Here is a 14,965-nt window from a genome sequence, read left to right on the forward strand (position 1 = left end):
AGAAACTAAATATTAAACCATGATTTTCACTCATATCTGGGCTGAGAGAGATGGATGAATGTGTACTTCTGTAGAGGTTTCCCCACTCTGGTACATTAGGCCATATCATAATAGAAACCGATCTACCACTCTGGTTTAAGGTTTATACAGAAAATGTCTCTAAGTCATTCCACCTGCTTCTTTTCCTTTGGGGCCCATACAAAGGTTTCCCCCTTGCACTGTTCATAGGAAAATACATTACCTTCATCTCTTTGACCCTCTCACCCAAAAGTCCTTTCTCCCAAACTTGAAGAAAGTGGGAGATGTGTTGTTGTAGAGTGGCTTTTCTGTCATCTTTATTTATTCCTAAGAAATAGTAAGACAAGTCAGAGTGAGAAAAGAGACGGAGGCTCCACTACCATTTTTCTCTCATCCCGTATTTTTTGTCTTTAATTTATTCCTCTCTCTCCTCTATTCATAAGTCCATCTAGAAATTTATTTTTCCCTTTCCTTTTCCTTTTATTCCTTTCTCCCTTCCCCCCACTTCTGTCCGTCTGTCTTTCTCGTGCACTCATGCTTTCTTCCCCCACCCCCCCACTCTTTCACTAAACTAACTCAACCAGCATTTGTAGCTGGTCATTGGCAAGACATATCCATTCATCTATTGCTTTTCTCTCTAAATTTATTCTGTAATTCTCATAGTCTTATTTCCTATTTATTCCTTCATTTGGAAATTACTCATTGTCTACTATATCTATGGCATTGGATGTGATAAGGCACAAATAGATAATGCAGATATTCTGACCTCAGAGAACTAAAGAGAGCTAGGAAGAGTACCACATGCCTAAAGCACTTGGTAGGAAATTATGAGCACCATCAACATGTGCATAAAAGGCAGAGAGTCGAGAAGTCGTGCTTACTCAGACTTTCATGGTGTTTTTCATGAACAAGTTTCATTGAAATGAATTTTTAATAAGTAGGATTTTTAAAAATGAGAATGGATTATAAGTGTAGAGGTCATTGAAGGGAGACAGAGTAAAATGTGAAGGGTGGGCTCTGACTCACATTATCCTAACAGACCTTATTTTAAATTCAGATTCTTATTTATTATACATGTGCCTTAGGTGAGATGTTTTAATGATTAAGAGCATTTTCCTCATCTATCAAGTAAAACTTTTTAATAAGAAATAAACACACACACACACACACACACACATGCGCAGAGGGAGGTATTTGGCACATGACTGGTACCCAATTAAGGATAGTGGTTACTACTGAACAAGTATAAAGAGCCACAGCATTTACAGTGGTCAAAAAAGAGGGTGAGAGATTTTGTAGCTAATATGTGCTAATGAATCCTAAAATTTCCCCACTAGCCAGGAAAACCTGTCCTCTTCCCATACTGATATTGCATCAGGACACTTATTTACATATTATGTCATTGCCTCAAACTCAACATGTTTCAAACTGAACATATTATCTCTTCTCCAAAACCACCTCCTCTTTACAACTTCCTTATATTAACTGATGATAACATCTTCTATCCTCTAATTATAATTCTCATCACTTAGTAAATATAATATACATTCTGATTTAGCATGGTTTCCTCTAGTCTAGTTTTTGCATATTAACCCAGTTGCATTTCCATCACCTTGCACCTCACACTTTTCATTTGTATCTGAGACCCTTACTTTCATAAGTATATGCTAAGTTCCTTTTTACCTCCATGTGTTTGTATTATTGCTGAAATCCCATTTATTATTAAGGGTCTTCTTTCTAGATACTGATGGAGTAAGAAAAGAAAATGTATGTCTCCAAGCTCCTCTGCAGGGCCAACATGTGTGTATATCTTACGGACTCTGTATATCCATAAATAAAGATATGATGCCAATGAATTGGCTTTATCTCTTTTATGTGTTGACAAAGGCTCCTTCCTGCACGGATCTTCAGTCAGGATCCTCTGAGTCCTCTTCTTGCTGAGTTTGAGGCAATAACATAATATGTAAAAGCTTGAGTTTGGCCCACTGAACTCAATTTTTTTTTTTTTTTTGTATCGAGGATTGAACCCAGGGGTGCTCAACCACTAAGCCACATCTCCAACCTTTTTTTACATTTTATTTAGAAACAGGGTCTCTATGAGTTGCTTAGGGCCTTGCTAAATTGCTGAGGCTGGCTTTGAACTCCCAGTGCTCCTGCCTCAGCCTCCTGAGCTGCTGGGATTACAGGTGTGTGTCATTGTGCCTGGTTTATATTAAATCTTTATAAACAATCCACCCTGCCTTTGGTATCTGATCAAATTCCCCATTCCCTACCCTTGATATAAAAAATGTTGTTCTGCTGTTTTCAAGAATACTGATAAGCTAGTTTCAGCAAGAATTCCCCTATCCTTGATCTCAAACCCAGTTCTTTCTTATTCTTTCTAATTCCTTGGCATCAAAACCACCAACCTCTTATCTCAGTACATTGGCTATAAATCCTCAGCTCTTTGCTATTTACAGAGTTAACTTCAATTTCCCTCCCCTGTAGTCTTTCTTTATAATATTTTAAATAGAATAGACTCTGGGAAGGCTGACTCCTGAATATAATTCCAAAATAACCTTCCTCGCACACATGTACTTTTGGTCATTTTAATTAGGGAGTTAGGCACCCTTTAAATTTAAAGAGGCCCTTTCTAAAATGTTTGCTTGCAAACTTTGGATTTAAATTTTTGTCAGAATTACTGGACAAAGTTGGTTTGGACAGATTGTAGAATATTTTATACTATTTTTTTTTCTTTCAAGTTTGCAAAACTTGCTACATTTTTTAAGCATGCAGTAAACTGGGTAACAAAATATGGACAAAGGGGCTGGGGATGTGGCTCAAGCGGTAGCGCGCTTGCCTGGCATGCGTGCGGCCCAGGGGGGTTCGATCCTCAGCACCACATACCAACAAAGATGTTGTGTCCATTGAGAACTAAAAAATAAATATTAAAAAATTCTCTCTCTCTCTCCTCTCTCACTCTCTCTTTAAAAAAAAATATGGACAAAGAAACAGCTGTTCTTACAAAAAGAGAACACGGCTATCCTTCTTCAAATTACTTTTTATTATTTTGTTGAAATGGTATTAATTATAAACATCAAGTCTATTTTCACACAAATGATCAAGAGAATACACTGATAAAAACATGCATTGAATAAGAATCATTATTTTTACGTAAACATACTGGGATTTGGGCATGAAAACAGAACACTAATTACATTGTTCCAATAGCCTCAAAATAGCCTTTAACTAACATTCACATGTATTTCCTAATATAAATTATGTTAGGAACATTACATCTATTTTGAGAACAAAATGCCATAACAGAAGAGAGAAGAACTGTGAGTACAAAGCATAAAAGTTTTACTTGCATCCTATAGTTTTGTTTTGGCACATTGAATTTATTATTTTTTACTTTTAGATTACTGAATGTGTGGACAGACATACCAGTTGCTTTTCTTTAATGATCATTTTACTCATACAATATATTATTTTTCTGATATTTGCAGGAAAATACAACCAAAGTTTTGTGGTTTTTCTATATTTTTGGATTTTCCCATCATTTTTCAGCGACTATATGGTCTGAACACTTTTTACAGGAAGAAACAATGATATATAAACTTAACATATTCTTAATGTATATTTTATTATGACGAGTAGTTTTTCACAGTGTGATATAAATTACTTTTACAAGTAGCACTGTATCTTTTGCCTTCCTTAAATATTTTTCTTAAAGAGGACATAATTTTTCAATAGGATGGCCTTGTAGGTTGCATTTGGGAAGATTTTGATTTTTAGTATTCCATCTTTCTTGTATCAAGTAAGCTCTTTTACAGCATATGACATAAAACACAGAATACAGTAAAAATTGAGCATGTCTGTGATAAAATTGCATGTGGGTATCCATTTGTCTGACAAAATATTTGTTGAAAACATACTGTGTGCAATAGTTACTTGTGTCAAAAATATATCTATTTATTATGAACCCTTTGATGTTTTATTATGAACAAATATCCTTTGTTAATAATAAGCAATTATTACCAAAATTTCACTGGAATTATTTTGGTGTTTCTTAAAACTCAAAATCAGCAGGAAATGCACAAAGTTGCATGAATCATCTGATCCACAATGATTCCATCCATGAAAAAATAAATACAATGTAGTAATAAATAACTTTGTAGTAAAATATAAAGGTTTTTGCCCTTTGTCAAAGAAATACACAGCATGATCCTCAGTTGCTTGATTCTCCCTTGTCGTCTAGTGAATGATTTTTTTAGCTGCCAGAAGAGTATTCTTCAGAAGCATCGCCACTGTCATGGGTCCCACGCCTCCTGGAACTGGAGTGATAAAACTAGCTTTCTCCTTAACAGCTGGCAGAGGAAACAGGAAATATTCTTTATTTCTAAATTTACCTGAGAATTTCACATTTCTAAGCATGCTGTACACACTGGATTTTTCTGCATTACACATACAAATTCGAACAAACTCTAATTATTTGTAGGATGACATGGGCATAACAAACACATGCACATTTAGACAAGCACTCCTGTGTATAATATTTAATAGATAGAAAAACACAATGGGTCCAAGACTATTGGTTCCTCCTTCATACACCTCAGTTAGCTTTACATGATGAAATTCTATAAGCCATGGTTGACCTGATGACCTGTAATTCTAGTAAGCTACTTCTAAAAGTCATGATATTTTCTTTATCTGTTATCCATTCATCCAATTGATGGACACCTAGTCTAGTTCCATTACATGGCTACTGTGAGCTGTGCTACTATAAACTTTGGAATGACTCTATTACTCTATTATGCTGATTTCAAATATACATAATGGAGGTCTAGTCAGCCATAAAGAAGAAGGAAATTATAGTATTTGCTGGTAAATGGATGGAACTGGGGCTGGGGATATAGCTCAGTTAATAAAGTGCCTGCCTTGCATGCACAAGGCCCTGGAGAACATCATGCTGAGTGAAGTAAAGCCAAATTCAGAAAGTCAAGGGTCAATGTCTTCTCATATAAGAGGCATAAGGAATTAAAACAAACAAACAAACAAATCTCCACCTCCTGAAAACAGAAGGAAGAACAGTAGTGCAGAAGAAGGGGCTGAAGGGGGCAGGAGGAGTGGGAAAGGGGAGAAAAAGCAGAATGAGGTTGACTAAATTTTGCTATGTGTATATACTGAAAATGTCACAATGAATCCCACTTTTATGTATAATTATAATGCTCCAATTTAAAAATGTGAATAAATAGAAGGAAGACCAGTAGAGCAAAGGAAGAGATCAGGAGAAGGAAGAGGGAAGGGAAGCGAGGAGTACTGGGGGGATGAAATGGAACAGATTATGTTATATATGTGTATAAATACGTCATAATGAACTCCACTATTATATATAACTAAAGTTCACTTAAAAACAAAATGACTTGATATTGATTACAAAGGGGAGAGAGGATATAGACAACTCAGTACATGCCATTTGTTAAATTGAATTATTCTTTTTATAACATACCATGTATATGTCTAAAAAATACATTAAAGTTATGTCTGATAAAACTCATCAAATATATTTGAACTATTGAGCACATCCACATAGTCCTGTTTAAAGACATGAAGACTTTTTATTCAGTTAATATACTTCAAGGAAATGACAGGGAACTTAGAGCAAAATTTAAGAATGTGTTCACACCCACAGTATTAAAGGTGAATGGTTCCATGCATTCATTGACTTGATGGTTAATTCAGTTTTTTACCATGTGAATAAGAGTAATGCAACCTTCCCAGATAACTCTTAAAACAAACACATGCCCATTTAGACAATACTTCTTTAGCATAGACAATACTTCTTTAATACATAATTTGATATTATTAACTTTGTATTGCTCATGTAAACTTCTACATGAATCAAAACCAAGAGATGTTTTTTAGATCTCATACTATTTTCAACTATTTATATTGTCTTATTGAAAGATGGTTTATAAAATTTACTTTTACCTTGTATGAAGTAAAATAGTACATTGGGATACTTTTTTAAAAATCATAAGAAGAGCAAAGGAATAATATTTTTTACTTGAAGAAAAGTCCATATAAGCTTAAATCTCTCTCTCTCTCTCTCTCTCTCTCTCTCTCTCTCTCTCTCTCATACACACACACACACACACACACACACGCAGATAGTGTGTATTATGCATCTTCTAATGGTATGTGCTACAGTTTGGATATGCTTTGAATGTATTCCCTAAATTTCATATACTGGAAGTATAGTACCTAATGTGACAGTATTAATAGGTGGTGGATCCTTTAAAAGAACGGTAGGGCCTAGTGGGAGATAATCAGGTCATTGCAGGGCACTGTTTTGAAAGGAATTAGTGTATTTCTCAGGTGACTCTGGTTAGTTGCTGTGCTACTGAATTGTTATAAAAGAACAAGATTAGCCCTCCCTGCTTTCTGATTTCCTATCTTACAGTGTTAATAGTCTTTCATGTGTTCTATTACAAGGACCTCATTGGAGCCAAAAAGAAGCTGGTGCTCTTCACTTAGTCTCTAGGTATTTTGTTAAAGCAATGAAAAACAGACTAATACAGTATATTATAAAGAAAGCAACACTGTGACTTGGAAGGTAATATTTCAACTTTAACGAAACCTCTCTGTACATGAGTGAATCCTGTCCATGCCATATTTATATATGTCCTGTTGCCAAAACATTAGATGGTTCAAATAGCCATTCCACAAATAGGTATAATTTTAAAACTTTCTTTCTTTTATCTAGGTGTTCCTTTTCAATATTTTTCCACCTTATCTAAATAGGAAATGCCTTACTATTCTCTAAAACTGAATTAAATGTCACCTGTCTATAAATTTTCTCAAAAAATGATATCCATTGAAATAAATGATTTCTAAATCAAAAAATAGAGTAAAATTAGTGGAAGATTAGTGAATCTATTATGGTCATAAAATTGTTTTTATGTAGGTTGGTTTTCAACTCTGAAAGGTAAAGTGGCTTAAATATCATTTGTATATGGGAAAATAGTAAGTAACTATAGCTACTGTTTCTTGAGTATTTATTACTTTCCAAGAATTTTATTTATGTTTTGTTTTGTTTTGTTTTGTTTTGTTTTTGAGATGGGTCTCACAATGTTGCGCAGGCTGGTCTCAAACTCCCGGGCTCAAGCAATTCTTCTCTCTCAGCCTTTTGACTAGCTGGGACTAAAGGTATTTGCCACCACCCTGGGCTTTATAAATATTAATTTAATAATTTAATATTATTTATTTTAATTGGTGATAAAGTGTGGCTCACTGAAGTTACAATGCTTTGTCACTCTCCCATAAGAGAGAGACACTCTTAATGGTCAGATTCAAAAGACTGTATGACCCCATAATATCACCCTGTCCCAGTACAACTGTATTATCATGAAGTGAACAAGGAGAAAAATCCCAAGAATGAGTCAAGTGCCAGAAATTAACTTAGTTTTTTCAAAGGATTTCTAGGATATCCTGAAAGAGAGAAATAGAGGGAGAGACGGGAAAAGGGAGAGAGGGAGAGAGAGAGAGAGAGAGAGAGAGAGAGAGAGAGAGAGAGAGAGAGAGAGAGAGAGAGAAAGTGGTTCTAATGTATTAATTTTCCTACTTTGAGTATTCATAGTCATCAACTTTGAATTACATCTTGCTCTCCAAATTACACAGCTGGTTTAGCAGTCTGAGTTGCTTTATTCCTTGGATGTCAGATCAGATAAACCACCAGTCTTCTCAGGTATTATAATCTTCTTCTTCAAAATTATGTTTTTCACAACATGCTTACTATTGTATTCCTGCTGAAAAGTGGAGGAAGAAGGAATGGGAATAAGCTATTGCATGAATAAGACTTGCCTGAAGTTTTTAGCTTAGCTCCTGTATTTTTGTGTACTTGACTGGTGGAAACCAACACAAATTCATTCTGTCCTGCCTATCACTCTTCACAGAATTAGGCCTATGTGGTAGGAGCCTTCATCTGACTTGGGCTAGGGCTTCTCTGGACATTAGCAAGCATTTAGAAGCATCAGTGGAACCCAGAAAATTCATTAGTAGGAAGAAGATTGTAATATCACTGTGTACATATCTGGTTATTCAAATATTTTATATTTGAAATAAAGTATATGAATATAAAGATAAAGCTTGTACACAGTCATGAAAGGTAGATGGTGATTAATTTGAATAAAAAGCATATTAGGTCTCTATTCCTTTTGATGTGGTTTTCCTGAGTATCTATATATGAGGAAAATAATTGCTTATATGCTGGTGGCTGTGGTGTTAATGTATTGTCTATTTACATAAATATCAACGTATAGAAGAAAGTGATTTTTCAAGAAAGGTGAGGAAATATTAGCAAATGCCCATGGGTATAGATGCTAAAGTTTGAAAAGAATCTCAGCCAGGTGTGATGGTGTATGCCTGTTGTCCCAGCTAATTGGGAGGCTGAGGCAGAGGATTACTTGAGCCTAGGAATTCAAGGCCAGCTTAGACAACAGCAAGATCCTGTAATTTTTTTAATTTTTAATTTTTTAAAAAATTAAACATAAAATTCTCTAGTTTAATGATTTTGTATAACCATTTTGCATAACCATTTCAAACCTCTCTTAAAATAATGTGTTTGTGAAGTACCATAATCTTATGAGCTAAGATTACTCATGGGAGAAAAAGAAATTCATTGCATGATTGATGTCCTGAGAAAGACATCAATCATGTCCGAAAGAGAGTAATTTAATAGGTTTTACATCACCAAAGCATCTTCTCATTGGTTGATTTTTCCTTAAAGGCAGCCAGCGTCAGCTTATAAAGATGATTCTTTTAAAGATTAATCTTATTATTGTGTGTGTGCAGAAGAGAGAAGGTGTTCTATATACTTCACTGAAGAAATACAGAAGTGTTAGAGGGTAATAATATTCTTCAGAGACTTATTTACATAAAGATCAGCCTTTGGAAGTGGGTATTTACCTTGAAGGTATATGTGTGCATGTGTTAAGGAAAATACTAAAAGTTCTGTATTATGAGAATCAGAAAGTAGATCTTGATATTAGCAATTTCATGAGAGGCTAATGAACTCAGAGGGAAAAATCAGAGTTAAATTTAATTTCATAAAATCACCATCATTTTAGAGTTATCAGAACTGTTTGACAATGAAGGCAGATAAAACAATTATCAAATTATATTTTGTGTGTAACTTATTCTTAGGGATGAGACTTAGGTGGAAATTACTTGGTAATGTTTAAATCAAATTACTGAAAATAAGAATATTTTAATGAAAGGCAGTAATTATCATGAAAATCTATTTTAATGACCTTTCTGCAAACTTTAGACTTGCAAAATAACTTCCATAGATTTTTTTTGAAAGTTCCATGGCTTCACTAGCACTACCTAGAATGTTTAAGAGTGTGTGCTCTATATATCTTTGTCTAAAATGCCCTACCCTCACTGTTCTGTCTGGGAAATATTTATTCTTTCTCCTCAGAGCTAACATAAATGTCACTTCCTTTGTGGATTCTGTTAACTCTTCAGGCTGAGTTAACTGTTTATTCTTTGGTCCATAAAATTTATAGAATGTTTTTCAATTTACAGTCATAGAGTATGTTGGATTCTCCTGTGAAATGAGGTCAAATTATATATGCCTCCTCCTACCACAAGATTCTAGTATGTACCAGTGAATATCACTGCCTGAAGTAAGAGGTGTTTCTAAAGGTGGGAGAAGAGTATTATAATATAAACAAGGTATAGAAATTCAAAAATCTGTTGAGATTCACTGCTTCAGTAAGGCTGCTAAGGTTGCTTCATGTGGTGGCCTCAAGTTCTTAGTTAAGTCCCAGGAAAATCCCAGTGTGCAAATGCTTTCACACCCTGGCTTCCATCACGGTGGATAATGTCTAATTGGCCAAAGCAAGTTTCACAGTTATGCTCAAAGTCAAATGCTTGGTATAAGAAGAGTAACAAAGTCACAATGCAAAGAGGATGTGCATATTGAGAGAGAAGAAATGTGTGGCCATTTTTTATCACCTACTATAGTAGTCTTCTGGCTCTCAGTCTGTCATATCAGCCATACTATCTGCTGCCAGATTTATTTTTTAAAACACAGATTTGATCATTTAAGCTTCTATATATTCACTGTCTCTAGGATAAACTATAAATTGTTTGTCACAGCCATCAAGATGTTTTATCATCTATTCCAACATCTTTGTCTTTCATCATTTCCTAACCCTATACTTTATTGTCATTTTTCCCTCATGTGCTACAAAATGGCCCAGATTCAGAATAAATGTTTCTATACAAGACAGACATAGTTACTGCCTCTTGTAGTTTATAGTCTAGTCGGGGAGAAAGATGTCAAAAATACAATTACCTAAATAATAACTGAGCCATGGCTATGAAATATATTTAATAAATAAAATGTTTATTGCACTGTGAATAATTCGGAGTCTGAGCACTGAATATATATATTATATATATTATGTAATGTGTGTGTGTGTGTGTGTGTGTGTGTGTGTGTGTAAAATGTATCTATGCCTCACTTTTCCAATTGAGACAGAGAGGTGGAAAACAGTGTTCTTGGTAGGGGTGACAACGTTTGTGATAAAGGTGTCAAGAAGTTTCCTTTGGATGGAAAGCAACTTGAACTCTGGGAAGCAGTATAAGAAGTGCAGTATGGCTGCCATGTAGGAGTAAAGGGGAAGAGCTGCAGAAGACAAAGCAGGAAGTGGTCAGCTTATGGTGTGCCCGGTATATAATGCAGACTCTCCACTGAGGAGATTAACTTGAAAGCAAGGGCTGAAGTATTTTTAATACTTGGGAAAATATACTTGGGGATGGGATAAATCAACTTGGAAAACTATCTGTTTTGTGTTTGTATATTTATCTAATGAAGTGATATGATAATACAGGTGTAAAGAAAGGAGAGAGGTACTAAGAGGAGAATAAATTCAGGTTCTTCTGCGAGCACCTCCGAGAGGGAATGGAAGTTAGATATATGGCTCATCAAAAGATTCAAAAATTACAGAAAACTTAAAACCTGATGGACACATGAGGGAGAAAGAAGAGGAAGAGCACTGCAGACATAGGGAAAAGGAAAAGCAATGACTGCTTGAATTTGACAAGGAAGCTGATGGAATGGAGGAACTGAGAGAAGTTCATTATTACAGCAGCATGTGAGGAAAACAGCAAGAGGAAAGAGTTGAGGCTGGGGAAAGGGTCATGGCGTATGACCCTGAGGGCAGGAGTCAGGAAACTAAAGTTGAATAATGGTAGCTATAGTTATGGTGTTCAAGGTGAACAAACTTTAATAAAGTCATCTGTGAATGAACTTAATTATTTATATATTTAGGAATGGCCAGTTTTGTAAAGTGAAACTTTTGAGAGAAAAATAATCATTAATATGTAATTTTCAATAGAAAATTAAAGGAAGAATTTATCTTCTGTTTTCATAAAGTTTCAGACTCATGTATGTCATTTACCAAAGAAATGTGTCCTGCCTGGAATATATATTTAATCTGATATGCTCTACTCTAGCTCTTTTTTTTAAGTTATTGGCTTCAGATTTCTAAATGGAAGAATAAAGATGAGCATGGCTTGACATGATTCCCATTATTCTTACTTGAAGCAAATCATGTTTCAATTAATAGAATAAGAACAATATGTATGAAGCAAAGATTATTTCGTGTTAAAACTGAGATGATGACAGGATGATGAAAGAAACTAGGTGTTCAGTCTATGCCTCAAAAAAATTCAGTGGTGACATGTGGTCACAGGGTGTGGAAAGATTACTCATGAAGGATACTAATAGCAACACCAGGAATATTTAAAATGCTCTATAACTACTTAAGTAAGAACAAAAGAAAGGTACAATCATTAACCTTTGGCACCAACAACCCATGCTTCATGACAGGGTGTCTCCAGCTTGTGTGTTCTGTGTCATTACTTCCTCTGGAAACTGTATATTAAGTTCCCAGGACCTGGCACTTAATAATCCAAATTCTCATCTAAAATACTTTGTCTAAAATACTGCCTAATTCTTTGGCAGATTGTGAAGTTCTATGTGGTGAGTACACTGTATTGTATCCCAAGCCCCAAAATAATGGAATTTCTAGATGTATTTAAACAGAATTGCTTTTTACATTTTTGTTTTGTTATAGAAACTGTATATTCTGGTAAAAATCAAAGGAAATATTTGTGCTCTATAAATCTACTTTTGCAAGTGGAGGAAGAAGAAAAACTAATATCTCAAGTTCTGTAATATTGTTTTTTTCTCTATTTTGTCTGATTCTCTGTTACTGAAAAAAAATTAGTCTATGGCCCATGTCAGATTTCTCACAATGCTACAATTAATTTTTAAAACAAACTTCCTGCCTCAAAAAGAAGAGGGATGGTTTCTTATCTGTGCCAAGATGGCAGAACAAAAATTTCTTGCTTCTCTCATGTGAATTTCAGTCTCCTAGCATACATATGTAATTGTCTAAATTAAATGCTTGGAGAATTTTCCCATGCTTCTAAATGCAAGCCACTTAGGCATGGCCTCTCAAACATATCCACTATAATGAAGGGGAGACAAGCTTCAGGAAAATGAAGTACAGGAATAACAACCAGAAAAACCTGAATGGCATAGGACTCAAGAAATAGTATGACTCAGGAAGTAATATGGAAAACACTATACTTTCTCATATGGCTGGTATAAAAATGATGCACCAGGAGAGCAAGGGGGCCCTTAGCAGGTGAATGGCTCACCACTGAACTTTCCAAGGCAATAAGGAATCATGTGACCCAGATGCAAATTTCTATGCTTCCTTTTGCATTTATCTGGTTATATGATTCCAGAGGTTTCCACAAGTTTTCTACATATATAGTATTAAAATATTATCATGGCATTCTGTGAGCAATAATGGAACAGAGAGGATTCATGGGGTAGAAGAGCATGAGACTCTTATCTACAATTTTTTTAATTGTGATGACTTCATTAGGTTAGTGAGCTATACTTACAAGAACTTTCTTGTAAGTTTTCTTTCTTTCCTTCTGATACTTTTCCTACTTTTATATTAAATAAACACCTCTATATATTTGCATAGCTGTATCAGAAATAGAGATAGCTTAAAAAATACCTCTCAAAGTAACTAGAAAACATTCAGTGCAAATAAAGAGCAAAACAATCATCAGGCAAAAGTTTAAAATTGCTCTCTGTGAAATCTGGTTATCACTCATCAGTGGAACCTTCTTACTAAACATGGATGGTGTCAGCTATCATTGCCCATTTCAATTTTGATTGACAGGACAGAAATATTGTGTGCCATTTCTGGTAACTCTAATAAGAGCTGGGAAAATGACTAAAAATACCTGCCCTTCCAGTGTCTTTTTAAAAAAATTATCATCTCCTATAATTTTTCCTAATATGTTTTCTTTCTGCCCTTAATCTTTTTTCCTTAAGTCATTAAACATTCATATTAGAGTGACAAACTAGATAGACTGTTTGGGTTATCCTCCATATTTCATGGCAGGGATTTGTTCTCAGCAGTCTAACATAATCAACCCTAAATAAAAAGAGATAAAAGTTCTCTTTCACAAATATTTGTATCTATTTTTTAATTAATTTTTTATTTATATATGACAGTAGAATGAATCACAATTCTTTTTACACATATAGAGCACAATTTTTCATATGTCTGATTGTATACAAAGTATATTCACACCAATTTGTGTCTTCATACATGTACTTTGGACTATAATGTCCATCACATTCCACCATCATTTCTAACCCCATGCCCCTTCCTTTACCCTCCCACCCCTCTGCCTTATCTAGAGTTTGTCTATTCCTCCTGTGTTCTCTCTCCTTACCCTACTATGAATCAGCCTCCTTATATCAGAGAAAACATTCAGCATTTGTTTTTTGGGGGGGGATTGGCTAACTTCACTTAGCCTTATCTTTTCTAACTCCATCCATTTACCAGCAAATGCCATGATTTTATTCTCTTTTATTGCTGAGTAATATGTATTGTGTTTATATACCACATTTTTTTTTATCCATTCATCTACTGAAGGACATCTAGGTTGGTTCCACAGTTTAGCTATTTTGAATTGTGCTGCTATAAACATTGATGTGGCTGTGTCCCTGTAGTATGCTGTTTTTAAGTCCTTTGGGTATAGACCAAGGAGAGGGAAAGCTGGTCCTTGAAATGAAGGATACAATAAATCAAATTTAAAAAACTCAATAGAAAGCATAACCAACAAAATATTTGTATCTTAATACAGGACACTGAGACACAATTACAAAAAAAAATTCACTGTAGTATAAAAAAGAAAGAAAACTTCTAGAGCTATCAGATGCTTCTCTTGGTCCTGTGGATGTGAACTTAATGTGCCTCAACTTTAACTCTTCTCCATAAAAGTAGACCATTCCATGTCAAATATGCCCTACTAAATAGAATGTCTTTAAAGGTAGACTTGTTTTCAAACATCTATCCTTCACCATAACCATCTTGTCCATGTTATAAGCAACAAGAAGGCAGTTTGCTCACTGACAGTAAGGATCTCATAGTTACCATCAGTGGTTCTACTTGTTTTATAAAATGACCTGCCTGTGTGTTAGAAACATAGTCCCGGCAGAGAGATTTTGCACTTTCCATCATCCTGTCCCAAATGATTGAGATAGATCACCTCTGGATTAGAGTAATAGGTCCTCCCTTACAGTAAAGCTGGACTTTGGGCTACCTTATAGTTATCGAACACCAAAAATTGATAAAATATTAATAATGAAAATTGTGAGGGTGAGGAGTCACTTTAACTTGGTTCTTTATAGTATCACAGATAAATAGTTCAGTAAAAGTGGTATAGTTCAAAAACAGTTTTGTTTCCTTTGAATTGGTAATATGCTCTTACTTTCCCATGTGGTAGGACACATACATGGATCAAAGCAGTACTAAAACCACTTTTAAAGGAAACTGACTTTGATATAAACTGGAAA

The 14,965-nt window shown here is 34.7% G+C and overlaps 1 protein-coding gene across 1 annotated transcript in view; it reads right to left on the bottom strand.

Moving 5' to 3' along the window:
- Nucleotides 1-3,755: 3,755 nt before the first annotated feature.
- Mthfd2l (methylenetetrahydrofolate dehydrogenase (NADP+ dependent) 2 like) overlaps nucleotides 3,756-14,965 on the bottom strand; it is a 102,511-nt gene continuing 91,301 nt past the window's right edge. The window contains exon 8 of the mRNA XM_026408468.2: nucleotides 3,756-4,367. Within this exon, the coding sequence (XP_026264253.2) occupies nucleotides 4,255-4,367 (113 nt within the window). The 3' untranslated portion in view covers nucleotides 3,756-4,254. The remainder of the gene's footprint in view (nucleotides 4,368-14,965) is intronic.

This window comes from Urocitellus parryii, chromosome 10, assembly GCF_045843805.1.
Source record: "Urocitellus parryii isolate mUroPar1 chromosome 10, mUroPar1.hap1, whole genome shotgun sequence".
Classification (NCBI taxonomy): domain Eukaryota; kingdom Metazoa; phylum Chordata; class Mammalia; order Rodentia; family Sciuridae; genus Urocitellus; species Urocitellus parryii.